The sequence below is a fragment of the Anomalospiza imberbis genome, chromosome 23 (genome assembly GCF_031753505.1).
Source record: "Anomalospiza imberbis isolate Cuckoo-Finch-1a 21T00152 chromosome 23, ASM3175350v1, whole genome shotgun sequence".
Classification (NCBI taxonomy): Eukaryota; Metazoa; Chordata; class Aves; order Passeriformes; family Viduidae; genus Anomalospiza; species Anomalospiza imberbis.
Genome location: NC_089703.1, coordinates 6,818,612 through 6,831,667, shown reverse-complemented (window position 1 = coordinate 6,831,667; position 13,056 = coordinate 6,818,612). Strand labels below are relative to the sequence as shown.

General features: G+C 60.4%; 1 protein-coding gene across 1 annotated transcript in view; it reads left to right on the top strand.

Moving 5' to 3' along the window:
• The window catches only part of AGRN (agrin), a 108,457-nt gene that overhangs the window by 32,117 nt on the left and 63,284 nt on the right, over positions 1 to 13,056 (top strand). Inside the window, 3 exon segments of the mRNA XM_068171647.1 lie at positions 5,048 to 5,095; positions 11,623 to 11,838; positions 12,566 to 12,790. Coding sequence (XP_068027748.1) covers positions 5,048 to 5,095; positions 11,623 to 11,838; positions 12,566 to 12,790 — 489 coding nt within the window.

Genomic DNA, 13,056 nt, shown 5'->3' with positions numbered 1-13,056 from the left:
CCTGCAGGCTCCTGGAGGAGTGCCCTGCTGAAGGACCACCCAGTGTCCCCACGTGTCCCCGTGGGAGGGGAGCGTGGGTGGATTCTTTAATCTTTGTGTCCCTCGGGCTGCAGGTGCACTGCCAAGGTGAGGGAAGGATTCTTGGGAAGGGCTGGGAGGGGAACCTGCCCCTGGCAAAGGTTTCTCTCCCAAGCTATTGCCTTTTGGAGGAGTGGGAAGCAGGAATCCCGTGGGAAGCAGGAATTCTGAGCAGCCCCCACAGCTGCCTCGGTGGAGCCACGACACCCCAGAGGGAGAGGGGAAGCTCCTGGAGGCTGCAGGGGAAGCTGAGCTTCCCTCCCTGCTGCTGCTGAGCTCGGGGAAACCGGAGGAGCTCGGAGCAGCTGCTCTGCCTGGAGCTTCCCACTGCCCTCCCCACACCTCCCCAGTGTCCGTCTGTCCTGTGCGGGGTTGGAGGATCCCTCCTGGTGCTGCTGGGTGCTGCCTGCCCCGTTTTTTGGGTGATAACCCAGCCTCTGGCGTGGCAGAGCCGTGGGGTCAGCCCAGGTTCTCTGTGACCCCGGCTCCTTCCTCTTGAGGGCTTTTCTTGCAGCCTCCAGAGCTGCCCAGTTCCTCCCTGGTGAGGAAGAGCTCGGCTGTGGTGGCTGAGGAAGGACCCAGCGTGTGCCGGTGCCCTGAAAGCGCCATTGCAGTGGCAGGAATGCCGCGCTGTTCGTGTTTTGCCAGGAATGCCATCCTGGCAGAGCCTCCACCAAAGGGAGAGCACGGTGAGCTCCTGGATTTGCCTTTGGGGCACCAGCAATCCTTGCCTGGGGCTGTGGCAGCGCTCTCAGCCCATTGTTGGACCTTCACGTCCCTCTGGCTTTCACCCAGCTCTGCTGGTGGCACCTTTCCCATCCCCGCGGGCCGCAGGGAAGCAGGAAGAGCCGGGAGCCCGCAGGGATGCAGCAGTTCAATCCCTGCTCCTTTTCCCCGGCTGGTTTTGGGGAGGCTGTGCCAATCCGTGCCGATAACGTCCTAAAAAAAAAAAAATTAATAATAACCGGTTTTTTTCCCTGCTGTTCCCGTGGCTCTGGGGGTTTTCCGGGGGGCGATGCCGAGAGAGGTGCGAGCCTTCCTCCGCCTCCCGGCACCTCCAGCGGGCGGAGGGGCAGAGCCCTTCCACCCCCTCCCACCCCTCCCTGCTCACCCGGGGGTCCTGGGGGGTCCCCCCGCTCTGCCCTGCGCTGCCCACGCCTTGTGCGGGGGGGGGAGCGGCTGCTGCGCGACCCCCGCCGCCCCCGCTCTTTGTCTGCGCCGCGCCCCTGCGCCCCCGCTCCCCTTTGTTGGCCGCCGAGCGCTCGGAGGGGCTCGCCGTGCCCCCCCCTCGCCGGGGTCGGGCCGAGGGGCGGGCGGACGGAAGGGGGGAGGCTCCGGGGCGTGCGCCGGGCGCTCCGGGCTCGCTCCGCGCTGCCGCTCCCTTGTCTGATGCTGCGCGGCCGCTTCCCCGCGCGGGGGGCGCACGGAGACCACCGGGATTAGGGATCCACCTCCCTCCCAGCCTCCTCCGATCCCTCCCAGCCTCCTCCGATCCCTCCCAGCCTTCCTCCATCCCTCCCAGCCTCCCTCCATCCTTCCTAGGCGCTCCATGCCGGGCTCCGCGCGGAGCCGCGCTCCGCCCGGGAGGGACCGGCATGTCCGAGCGGCGTGAGGCGGGCAGCTGGCCCCCGCCGGGGCCGAGCCGGGCCCCTTCCCGCTGGCCCGAGGCTTGGCAAGGTGCTGGAGAGCCGGGCTCGCCTGGCGAGAGGCGGAGAGGGAGCGGGGATGGCGCTGGAGCGGAGCTGAGGAGCCTCGGAGGGCGAGAGGGAGCGTCTGCCTCGGGCTGAGCTGCATCCTGGAATCCTGGGGCTGATCCTGGAATCCTTGGGCTGATCTCGGAATTTTGGGCTTCTCCCGGAGTCTTGGCTGCTCCTGGAATCCATGGGCCGCTCCCGGAATTGTGGGCTTCTCTGAGAATCCTTGGGCTGCTCCCGAATCTTGGCTGCTCCCAGAATTTTGGGTTTCTCCCGGAATCCTTGGGCTGCCCCCGGAATTTTGGCTGCTCCCGGAATTTTGGCTGCTCCCGACTGTGAGGACCTGCGGAGGGTCAGAGGCTGCCGGACGTGTCCTGGAGGAGCCGCTGGACAGCGGAGGGAGCTCCGTGTGCCTGGAGCAAGGCCGGAGTGGATCCGAGAGGATATCCCGGAGGATCCCAGCGGTTATCCCAGAAGATCTGAGTGGATATCCCAGAGGATTTCAGAGGATATCCTAGAGGATCTCAGCGATTATCCTGAAGGATCCCAGAGGATATCCCAGAGGACAGTGATATTCCCGAGCCTGGCAGTGCTCCTGTGCTGGCGCTGTCCCTGTCCCAGCGCTGCTCCCGCTGTGACATTCCCACCATTCCCACCCCAGCGTGTCCTTGTCCTGGTGGGCTCAGCCACGGATTTGGAGCCCTCGGCGCTGGGAGTTTGGTTTGCTTTCTGGGGATTTTGGCTTGCTTTCTGCGGGCAGCCGTGGATGGACACCTCGGGGGCTGGCTGAGTGTCCCTGTGCCTCCGGAGCGGCTGGAGCTGTCCCCGAGCTGTCCCCGAGGCCGCGCCTCTGCCATGGCATCGCCGGGCACAGAGTCCTGAAGGTGCCCCCATCCTGCTGCCAGCCGAGATGGGAACCTCCGGGAAAACTTAGGCTGCCAAAAACGCCCGGGGACGGGGGGGGAAAAGGATCCATGTGAGCCTTGTGGCGACTCATCGGGGCTGGCTGGCCGGCGGGCGGGGTGTGAGAGCCGAGCATGACCGCGTGCCAGCACCCCATGGCGCTGGGAGCCCTGGAGCGGGACCGGCTGTACCAGCACAAGGTGTCCCTGGTGGTGCGCTACTTCATGATCCCCTGCAACATCTGCCTCATCCTGCTGGCCACCTCCACGCTGGGATTCGCCGTGCTGCTCTTCCTCAATAACTGTAGGTGTCCCTGAGCGGGGCAGAGCTGGGCTCCCGGGGCCGCCAGCTCGGCTCCTCCTGCGGCTCCTCGCTGCCTTGGGGACGATCCCGGGATTGGCAGCTCCCTGCCCCACTTTTCCGTGGCGGGGAAGTGGGAGCAGAGCTGTGAGGGCGGCTCTGCGTGGGCCAGGACAGCTCCCACCTGCTGCTGCTGCTCCCGGCAGCATCCCAGATCCATCCCAGATCTGGGTGGGGATCTGGGAATGGGAGGATTGGGAAGGGCTGGTGCAGGAGATGATCAGGGGGATGTGAAATTTTGGAAGGGCTGGTAATGATCTGGGGGATGTGAGGATTTGGGAAGGGCTGGAGATGATCAGGGGGATGTGAGGATTTGGGAAGGGCTGGGGCAGGTGATGTTTGGGGGGATGTGAGGATTTGGGAAGGGCTGGAGATGATCAGGAGGATGTGAGGATTTGGGAAGGGCTGGTGCAGGAGATTATCAGAGGGATGTGAGATTTTGGAAGGGCTGGTGGAGTTGATGATCTGGGAGATGTGAGGATTTGGGAAAGGCTGGAGATGATCTGGGGGATGTGAGGATTTGGGAAGGGCTGGTGCAGGAGATTATCAGAGGGATGTGAGATTTTGGAAGGGCTGGTGGAGTTGATGATCTGGGAGATGTGAGGATTTGGGAAGGGCTGGTGCAGGTGGTGATCCAGGGCATGTGAGGCTTTCCCCCCAGGTCTGGCTGTTAATCTGATCCCTGGTGCAGCTGAGTAGATCCCACCCTTGGGTGTGGACGCAGGTATTTCTGCCAGGCTCCTGCCGGCACAGCTGCTCCCCTTCCCGGGGAACATCCCATCCTCCAGGCCTGCCTCCGAGCTCCCTGAGGCTGTGGGGAGGGCAGGCAGCTCCTGCAGCCCGGCTTTGGGGCGTGCAGCTCCTGCTGGGGCAGCTCTGCTTGGGAATAAACGCTGGAAAACACACGGGTGTCTCCCAGGAGCCGGGCAGGAGCTGGGCCCGGGGGACGGAGCGTGCTGGGGGTGGGGTTATCTCTGCCCCAGCCCTGGCCCCATCCCAAATCCCAGTTTTTGGGTGCATAGACCATGCTGGGGTGGGATTATCTCTGCCCCAGCACTGGCCCCATCCCAAACCCCGGTTTTTGGGTGGATGGAGCGTGCTGGGGGTGAGGTTTTCTCTGCCCCAGCCCTGGCCCCATCCCAAATCCCGGTTTTTGGGTGTTGCCCCTGCAGCGTGGGGGGGATTTTGGAGCCTGAGAAGAGCTCAGCTCCCTCGCTGCTCAGGCAGGGTCCCCAAAGGCAGAGGGGTGGCAGGTGACCCTTGCTTGGGGACCTGTGGTGACACCCAGGGCAGCTTGCAGTCCTGCCGCCCCTTTCTCCCACTTTTTGGGGGCTGCAGCATTCCTGCTCCGGGATAACCGGCTGGGGCCGTGGCCAGGGGTGATCCAGAGCAGGACTGGCCTCACAGCCCCCAGGAGATGGGGCAGGACAGGCTGAGGCAGGGCCCAGCCCTGCCAAGCCCTGGGGGCTGCTCCCACATCCTGCGCCAGCGACGCTCCAGCGCTACTGGGGGCTGTCCCAAACCGGGCTGGGCTGATCCTGCCTCCTCCAGGAGCTCCTGGGAGCCAAACCTGCTCCAGGAGGGATGAACACCATCCCAAAAAGGGCTGGGGGCTGGGTTATGCCCCAAGGAGCCTGTGACACCTCCATCAGTACCTGGGGCTATCCTAAACCAGGCTTTGGTGAGCCTGGCTCCTCTTCCTGCCTCTCCCTCCTGCCTCCAGGAGCTCCCGGGAGCCAAACCTGCTCCAGGAGGGATGAACACCATCCCAAAAAGGGCTGGGGGCTGGGTTATGCCCCAAGGAACCTGTGACAGCTCCATCAGTACCTGGAGCTATCCTAAACCAGGCTTTGGTGAGCCTGGCTCCTCTTCCTGCCTCTCCCTCCTGCCTCCAGGAGCTCCCGGGAGCCAAACCTGTTCCAGGAGGGATGAACACCATCCCAAAGGAGGGCTGGGGGCTGGGCTGTGCCCGAGGAACCTGTGACAGCTCCGTGGTTTTTGTTTCCTTGCAGACAAACCCAACAGTTACTTCACGCAGACGCCGCCACCGCCGCGGGATGGTGAGTGCTGAGTGTCCCCAAGCCCCTGGGGACAGCGAGGGCAGGGTGTCCCCATGCTCCTGGGGACAGGGAGGGCAGGGTGTCCCCACACCCTGGGGACAGGGAGGGCAGGATGTCCCCACGCTCCTGGGGACAGCGAGGGCAGGGTGTCCCCACGCTCCTGGGGACAGCGAGGGCAGGGTGTCCCCACACCCTGGGGACAGCGAGGGCAGGGTGTCCCCACACCCTGGGGACAGCGAGGGCAGGGTGTCCCCACACCCTGGGGACAGCGAGGGCAGGGTGTCCCCACACCCTGGGGACAGGGAGGGCAGAGTGTCCCCACGCCCCGGGGACAGCGAGGGCAGGGTGTCCCCACGCCCCTGGGGACAGCGAGGGCAGGGTGTCCCCACACCCCGGGGACAGCGAGGGCAGGGTGTCCCCACACCCTGTGGACAGGGAGGGCAGGGTGTCCCCACACCCTGGGGACAGCAGGAGCCTCTCCTGGGCTGGCCCTTCCCTCAGGGCAAACTCTCCTGACCCCACTGATCCACGGGGGTGTCGGGTCCCTCCCAGCCTGGCCGCTCCCTGGGGAGCGCCGGGGGTGCAGGGTTTGGGTGGGCAGGGAGGGCAGGTGCCCCTCAGTGCTCCTTTTTCCAGGGGTTTTCCTGGCTGGAAGCAGGGAAGGGCTGGAGAAGGTGAATTTCCTGCAGACTTGTATTTTCATTCTTGCCTCTCCCACCTTTCCTCTGGTTTCACAGAGAACTTCGGGGCATTTTTTTTTTTGTTTTTTCTTTTTGTTTGTTTGTTTTTTGGGTTTTTTTTTTGAGGTTCTTATCAGCTTCAGGAGCTGCTGGATGCTGGGCAGGCAAGCCCAGGCTGAGATAAAAACCATCACAGGAGCTTTGTTCCTTTTTAAAACCAGGCTTAAAGCCCCTGCCTTTGCTGGCAGGCTTCACATGCTCAGAAGATAAGAGCCCAGCAGAAAACAGCAGCCAATTAATAACCTGCTTGTTGCTTTTTTAAACTATTTTTTTTTGCCTCCCCTGCTGGGGGTGGGGGAGAAAAGGATGCGAGATAAAATGTGATTAATCTATAATTGGCATGAGGAAAAGCATCTCGAGCGAAAAATAAACCCCCACGTGGGTGGAACTCCTTGCTCAAGGGCTCCGAAATATGAACAGCCCAGCCCAGCCAGATGCCAGACTTCCAAAAGATCCCTGCTGCTCCCACGGGAGATGGAAAAACACCAATTTTGGGAGGCTGCTGGGGTTTCCTGGGGAGGAAGTTCCTCCCGTGGGGTTTTGGGGGTGTTTTTGGGGGACAGGGGACACAGGGAGGGGGTCGCTGCTGGGGCAGGGGGTGGGTTCTGCTGGCTCTGCCGTGCTGGTTGTGTTCTGCTCGTGCCTGGGGGGTCGATGTGGTTCTGGGCGTCCCTGGCAGGTTTGGGCCGGGCTTCGAGCTGGGAGGATGCTGGGGTTTGGCTGGGCTTTGCTCAGGAGCTGGGGTGGCACAAAGGGTTGGAGAAACCTGGAGGTTTGGGGAGGTCCAAAAGCTGGGCAGGGTCAGTGTCCAGCCTAGCAAAGCCAGAGCTCAGGTTTGGGGTGCAAAGCTGGGCAGGGTCACTGTCCTAGCAAAGCCAGAGCTCAGGTTTGGGGTGCAAAGCTGGGCAGGGTCACTGTCCTAGCAAAGCCAGAGCTCGGGTTTGGGGTGCAAAGCTGGGCAGGGCCAGTGTCCAGCCTAGCAAAGCCAGAGCTTGGGTTTGGGGTGCAAAGCTGGGCAGGGTCACTGTCCTAGCAAAGCCAGAGCTCAGGTTTGGGGTGCAAAGCTGGGCAGGGCCAGTGTCCAGCCTAGCAAAGCCAGAGCTTGGGTTTGGGGTGCAAAGCTGGGCAGGGTCACTGTCCTAGCAAAGCCAGAGCTTGGGTTTGGGGTGCAAAGCTGGGCAGGGTCAGTGTCCAGCCTAGCAAAGCCAGAGCTCGAGTTTGGGGTGCAAAGCTGGGCAGGGTCACTGTCCTAGCAAAGCCAGAGCTCGAGTTTGGGGTGCAAAGCTGGGCAGGGTCAGTGTCCAGCCTAGCAAAGCCAGAGCTCAGGTTTGGGGTGCAAAGCTGGGCAGGGTCAGTGTCCAGCCTAGCAAAGCCAGAGCTCAGGTTTGGGGTGCAAAGCTGGGCAGGGTCACTGTCCTAGCAAAGCCAGAGCTCAGGTTTGGGGTGCAAAGCTGGGCAGGGTCACTGTCCTAGCAAAGCCAGAGCTCAGGTTTGGGGTGCAAAGCTGGGCAGGGTCACTGTCCTAGCAAAGCCAGAGCTCGGGTTTGGGGTGCAAAGCTGGGCAGGGTCAGTGTCCAGCCTAGCAAAGCCAGAGCTTGGGTTTGGGGTGCAAAGCTGGGCAGGGTCACTGTCCTAGCAAAGCCAGAGCTCAGGTTTGGGGTGCAAAGCTGGGCAGGGTCAGTGTCCAGCCTAGCAAAGCCAGAGCTCAGGTTTGGGGTGCAAAGCTGGGCAGGGTCAGTGTCCAGCCTAGCAAAGCCAGAGCTTGGGTTTGGGGTGCAAAGCTGGGCAGGGTTACTGTCCTAGCAAAGCCAGAGCTCAGGTTTGGGGTGCAAAGCTGGGCAGGGTTACTGTCCTAGCAAAGCCAGAGCTCGGGTTTGGGGTGCAAAGCTGGGCAGGGTCACTGTCCTAGCAAAGCCAGAGCTCAGGTTTGGGGTGCAAAGCTGGGCAGGGTTACTGTCCTAGCAAAGCCAGAGCTCAGGTTTGGGGTGCAAAGCTGGGCAGGGTCAGTGTCCAGCCTAGCAAAGCCAGAGCTCGGGTTTGGGGTGCAAAGCTGGGCAGGGTCACTGTCCTAGCAAAGCCAGAGCTCGAGTTTGGGGTGCAAAGCTGGGCAGGGTCAGTGTCCAGCCTAGCAAAGCCAGAGCTCGGGTTTGGGGTGCAAAGCTGGGCAGGGTCAGTGTCCAGCCTAGCAAAGCCAGAGCTCAGGTTTGGGGTGCAAAGCTGGGCAGGGTCAGTGTCCAGCCTAGCAAAGCCAGAGCTCGGGTTTGGGGTGCAAAGCTGGGCAGGGTCACTGTCCTAGCAAAGCCAGAGCTCAGGTTTGGGGTGCAAAGCTGGGCAGGGTCACTGTCCTAGCAAAGCCAGAGCTCAGGTTTGGGGTGCAAAGCTGGGCAGGGTCAGTGTCCAGCCTAGCAAAGCCAGAGCTCGGGTTTGGGGTGCAAAGCTGGGCAGGGTCACTGTCCTAGCAAAGCCAGAGCTCAGGTTTGGGGTGCAAAGCTGGGCAGGGTCAGTGTCCAGCCTAGCAAAGCCAGAGCTCGGGTTTGGGGTGCAAAGCTGGGCAGGGTCACTGTCCTAGCAAAGCCAGAGCTCGAGTTTGGGGTGCAAAGCTGGGCCGGGTCACTGTCCTAGCAAAGCCAGAGCTCAGGTTTGGGGTGCAAAGCTGGGCAGGGTCACTGTCCTAGCAAAGCCAGAGCTCAGGTTTGGGGTGCAAAGCTGGGCAGGGTTACTGTCCTAGCAAAGCCAGAGCTTGGGTTTGGGGTGCAAAGCTGGGCAGGGTCAGTGTCCAGCCTAGCAAAGCCAGAGCTCGGGTTTGGGGTGCAAAGCTGGGCAGGGCCAGTGTCCAGCCTAGCAAAGCCAGAGCTCAGGTTTGGGGTGCAAAGCTGGGCAGGGTCACTGTCCTAGCAAAGCCAGAGCTCAGGTTTGGGGTGCAAAGCTGGGCAGGGTTACTGTCCTAGCAAAGCCAGAGCTCGGGTTTGGGGTGCAAAGCTGGGCAGGGTCACTGTCCTAGCAAAGCCAGAGCTCGGGTTTGGATTATTCAGCTCAGGAATATTCAGCCAGAGCTCAGTATTGATGAGCAGGGCTAAATATTCAAATTTTGATGGTGCGAGACTGAATATATGAATATTAATGAACAGGACCGAATATTTGAATATTAATGAGCAGGACAGGGCTGGGGGACAGGAGCCAGCAGTGCCAGCCCAGCCCGAATTAATTAATTAATTGCTCTCCATGGCAACGGGCACCTCGCCCAGCCTGAATTTATTAATGCCTAGCCCAAATTAATTAATGCCCTACCCCAAATTAATTAATGCCCTTCCCAAATTGTTAATGCCCCACTCCAAATTAATTAATGCCCTGCCCAAATTATTAATGCCCCGCCCCAATTTAATGCCCACCCCGAATTAATTAATGCCCACCCCAAATTAATTAATGCCCAGCCCTGCCGTTCCCGCTGCCCCTTTTGGGCACAAGTTTTTGTTTTTTGCCAATAGAAGCATTTTTGGGCACAGTAAATTTCAGCAGATTAAACAGGTTAAAACAACGTCTTTCACCTGTGTGAGTAAACAACAAACAAAATCATTTAAACCATTTCATTGAAATCTGAAGTGGATTTTTACTTTAAGTGAAGAATTAACTTTGTGGAGCCCAAAAAGTGCCCTGGGCAGCCCTGGGCATGGTGGGGAGCAGCCCAGCTCTTCCCTTGGCACCTCAGGGCTGCTTCTCACTTTTCAAAGTGAAAAAGGGAGCTTTAGAGGAAGGAATTCTTTCCTGGGAGGATGGGGAGGGCCTGGCACCACTTATTGCATGGATTCCCTTTCTTCCCCATTTTTTATCCTCTTTTCCCCCTTTTAAATGCTCCTTTTTCCCCCTTTTCCCTGTGGTTTTTTCTACCTTTCTACCCTTTTCCCCCACCTTTCCACCTTTTTCCCCTTGCCTTTTCCCCACCTTTCTTCCCACCTTTCCCCTTCTTTTCTCCACCTTTTTTCCCCTTGCCTTTTTTCCTGATTTCCCCCCACCTTTTCCCCACCCCTTTTCTCGTTTTTCCCCCTTTTTTTCCTGTCTTTTTTCCCTGCCTTTTCCTCTCCTTCTTTTCCCCCCACCCCTTCTCCCCCCTTTTGTTTCCTCCCCTTTTTCCTCCCTTTTCCCTTCCCTTCCTCTCTGAGCCAGCTCCCTTCCCACTCCCCAGCTCCTTCCCTCGGGCTGAATCCCACAATTCCCATTCCCCCGGAATTTTTACACCTCATCTGCATTTTAAAAATCCTCAAAGAGAGGGAATGAGCAGCTCAGACTCCATCCCGAGCTCTTCAGAAAAATGATGAATCCCTTTAGATCGCGGGTGGGAGAGGAGGAGAATCCTTTTCCTTTTGATTTCCCAGGATTTATGGGATTTATCTTGTGCTGAGGTGGGAAAGGAGAAGAATCCTTTTCCTTTTGATTTCCCGGGATTTATTTTGTGCTGGGGCAGGAGAGGAGGAGAATCCTTTTCCTTTTGATTTCCCGGGATTTATCTCGTGCTGGGGCGAGAGAGGAGGAGAATCCTTTTCCTTTTGATTTCCCGGGATTTATCTCATGCTCGGGCAGGAGACGAGGAGAATCCTTTTCCTTTTGATTTCCCGGGATTTATGGGATTTATCTTGTGAGTCTCCAGGCAGTCAAAGGCAAACGCCCGGGAACGGAAGTGTAAATGAGGGGTTTGATTTTAGGATTCCTCTTTTCCCTTAGGTCAGGCTCTGGTTCTGACCCGTGGGGTGCCCTGGGAGGGGGCACTGGGGGGCACTGGGGCAGGGAACACCTCAAGGACTGGATGGAGCTGTCCCAGGGAAGGAGGAAATTGGATTTTAGGGAAAGGTTTGGGGCCTCCTGTGTGTGTATCCCTGTGCCCCCATATGTCCCCGTGCCCGCAGGGTGCCGGGGGATGCTGTGTGGGTTTGGTGACCCCCACGTGTGTGTCCCCGTGCCCGTGGGATGTGCCCATGCCCACAGGATGTTCCCGTGCCCCTTGTGTGTCCCCATGCCCACTAGGATGTCCCTGTGTCCATGGGGTGCCAGGAGATGCTGTGTGGGTTTGGTGACCCCCACGTGTGTGTCCCCATGCCCCCTGTGTGTCCCCGTGCCCGCAGGCTGCCGGGGGATGCTGTGTGGGTTTGGTGACCCCCACGTGTGTGTCCCCGTGCCCGTGGGATGTGCCCATGCCCACAGGATGTTCCCGTGCCCCCTGTGTGTCCCCATGCCCACTAGGATGTCCCTGTGTCCATGGGGTGCCAGGAGATGCTGTGTGGGTTTGGTGACCCCCACGTGTGTGTCCCCGTGCCTGTGGGATGTGCCCATGCCCACAGGATGTTCCCGTGCCCCTTGTGTGTCCCCATGCCCACTAGGATGTCCCTGTGTCCATGGGGTGCCAGGGGATGCTGTGTGGGTTTGGTGACCCCCACGTGTGTGTCCCCATGCCCCCTGTGTGTCCCTGTGCCCGCAGGCTGCCGGGGGATGCTGTGTGGGTTTGGTGACCCCCACGTGTGTGTCCCCATGCCCACGGGATGTGCCCATGCCCGCAGGGTGCTGGGGGATGCTGTGAAGGTTTGGGGACATGTGTCCCCGTGCCCCCTGTGTGTCCCCATACCCTCTGTGTGTCCCCATGCCCGCAGACTGACGGGGGATGCTGTGTGTGTCCCCGTGCCTCCTGTGTGTCCCCATACCCCCTGTGTGTCCCCATGCCCGCAGACTGCCGGGGGATGCTGTGTGTGTCCCCGTGCCCCCTGTGTGTCCCCATGCCCACGGTTGTCCCCGTGCCCGCAGGCTGCCGGGGGATGCTGTGCGGCTTCGGGGCCGTGTGCGAGCGCAGCCCCTCGGAGCCGGGCCAGGCCTCGTGCGTGTGCCGGAAGGGTCCCTGTGCCCCCGTGGTGGCCCCGGTGTGCGGCTCCGACCACTCCACCTACAGCAACGAGTGCGAGCTGGACAGGGCCCAGTGCAACCAGCAGAGGAGGATCAAGGTGGTCAGCAAGGGACCCTGCGGTGAGTGGGGGACGCCGGCGTGTCCCCAGGGTGGGCAGGGACACGTCGGGGCACGGCTGGAGGGGTGGGCACGGGGCTGGGGGCGCTGCGGGGATCATCGGCGCTGCCCTGGGGGTCAGCAGAGTGTGATGAGGAGGAGGAATGGTGGGGAAGTGATGGGAAAATGATGGAGAAATGGTGGGGAAGTGATGGAAAAATGATGGAGAAACGGTGGGAAAATGATGGAGAAATTATGGGAAAATGATGGAAAATTATCCTTTGCTGCTGGATTGGGGCATTTGGAGGGATGGATCTGGGGGATATTGGGATATATTTGGGTTATTCCACAAGAGGAATGGGAGCACGTCCTGTGCCAAGCTCTCACCTGTGCTGTGTCCCCTCCTCTGTCCCTCAGGCTCCAAGAATCCAGTGAAGCTGCGGAAAATTATCCATTGCTGCTGGACTGGGGCATTTGGAGGGATGGATTTGGGGGATATCGGGATATATTTGGGTTATTCCACAGGAGGAACGGGACATCCCGTGCCACGCTCTCACCCTTGCCATGCTCTCAGCCGTGTCCCCTCCTCTGTCTCCCATGCTCCATTACGGCTGGACTGGGGCTTTAGGAGGGATGGATTTGGGGGATATCGGGATATATTTGGGTTATTCCACAGGAGGAACGGGACATCCCGTGCCACGCTCTCACCCGTGCCATGCTCTCACCCGTGTCCCCTCCTGTGCCCCCCAGGCTCCAAGGACCCCTGTGCAGAGGTGACATGCAGCTTTGGCAGCACCTGCGTCCCCTCCCCTGACGGCCAGGTGGCCAAGTGCGTGTGTCCCTCGTCATGCAGCGGCGTTCCCGAGAGCCCCGTGTGCGGCAGCGACGGCCGCGACTACCGCAGCCAGTGCCACCTCAACAAGCACGCCTGCGACAAGCAGGAGAACGTCTTCAAGAAGTTCGATGGCCCCTGCGGTGAGCAGGGCGTGATCTGGGCAGGGAGTGGCCGTGCCAGAGGGCAGGAGTGACTCCCGGGGCACAAGGGAAGGTTTTGGGGCTCTTGGGGCCAGGCAGGGATGGAGCAGAGCCTGGGAAGTTCTGATTTGGGCAGGAGTGACTCCCGGGGCACAAGGGAAGGTTTTGGGGCTCTTGGGGCTGTGCAGGGATGGAGCAGAACCTGGGAAATTCTGATTTGGGCAGGAGTGAGTCCCGGGGCACAAGGGAAGGTTTGGGGGCTCTTG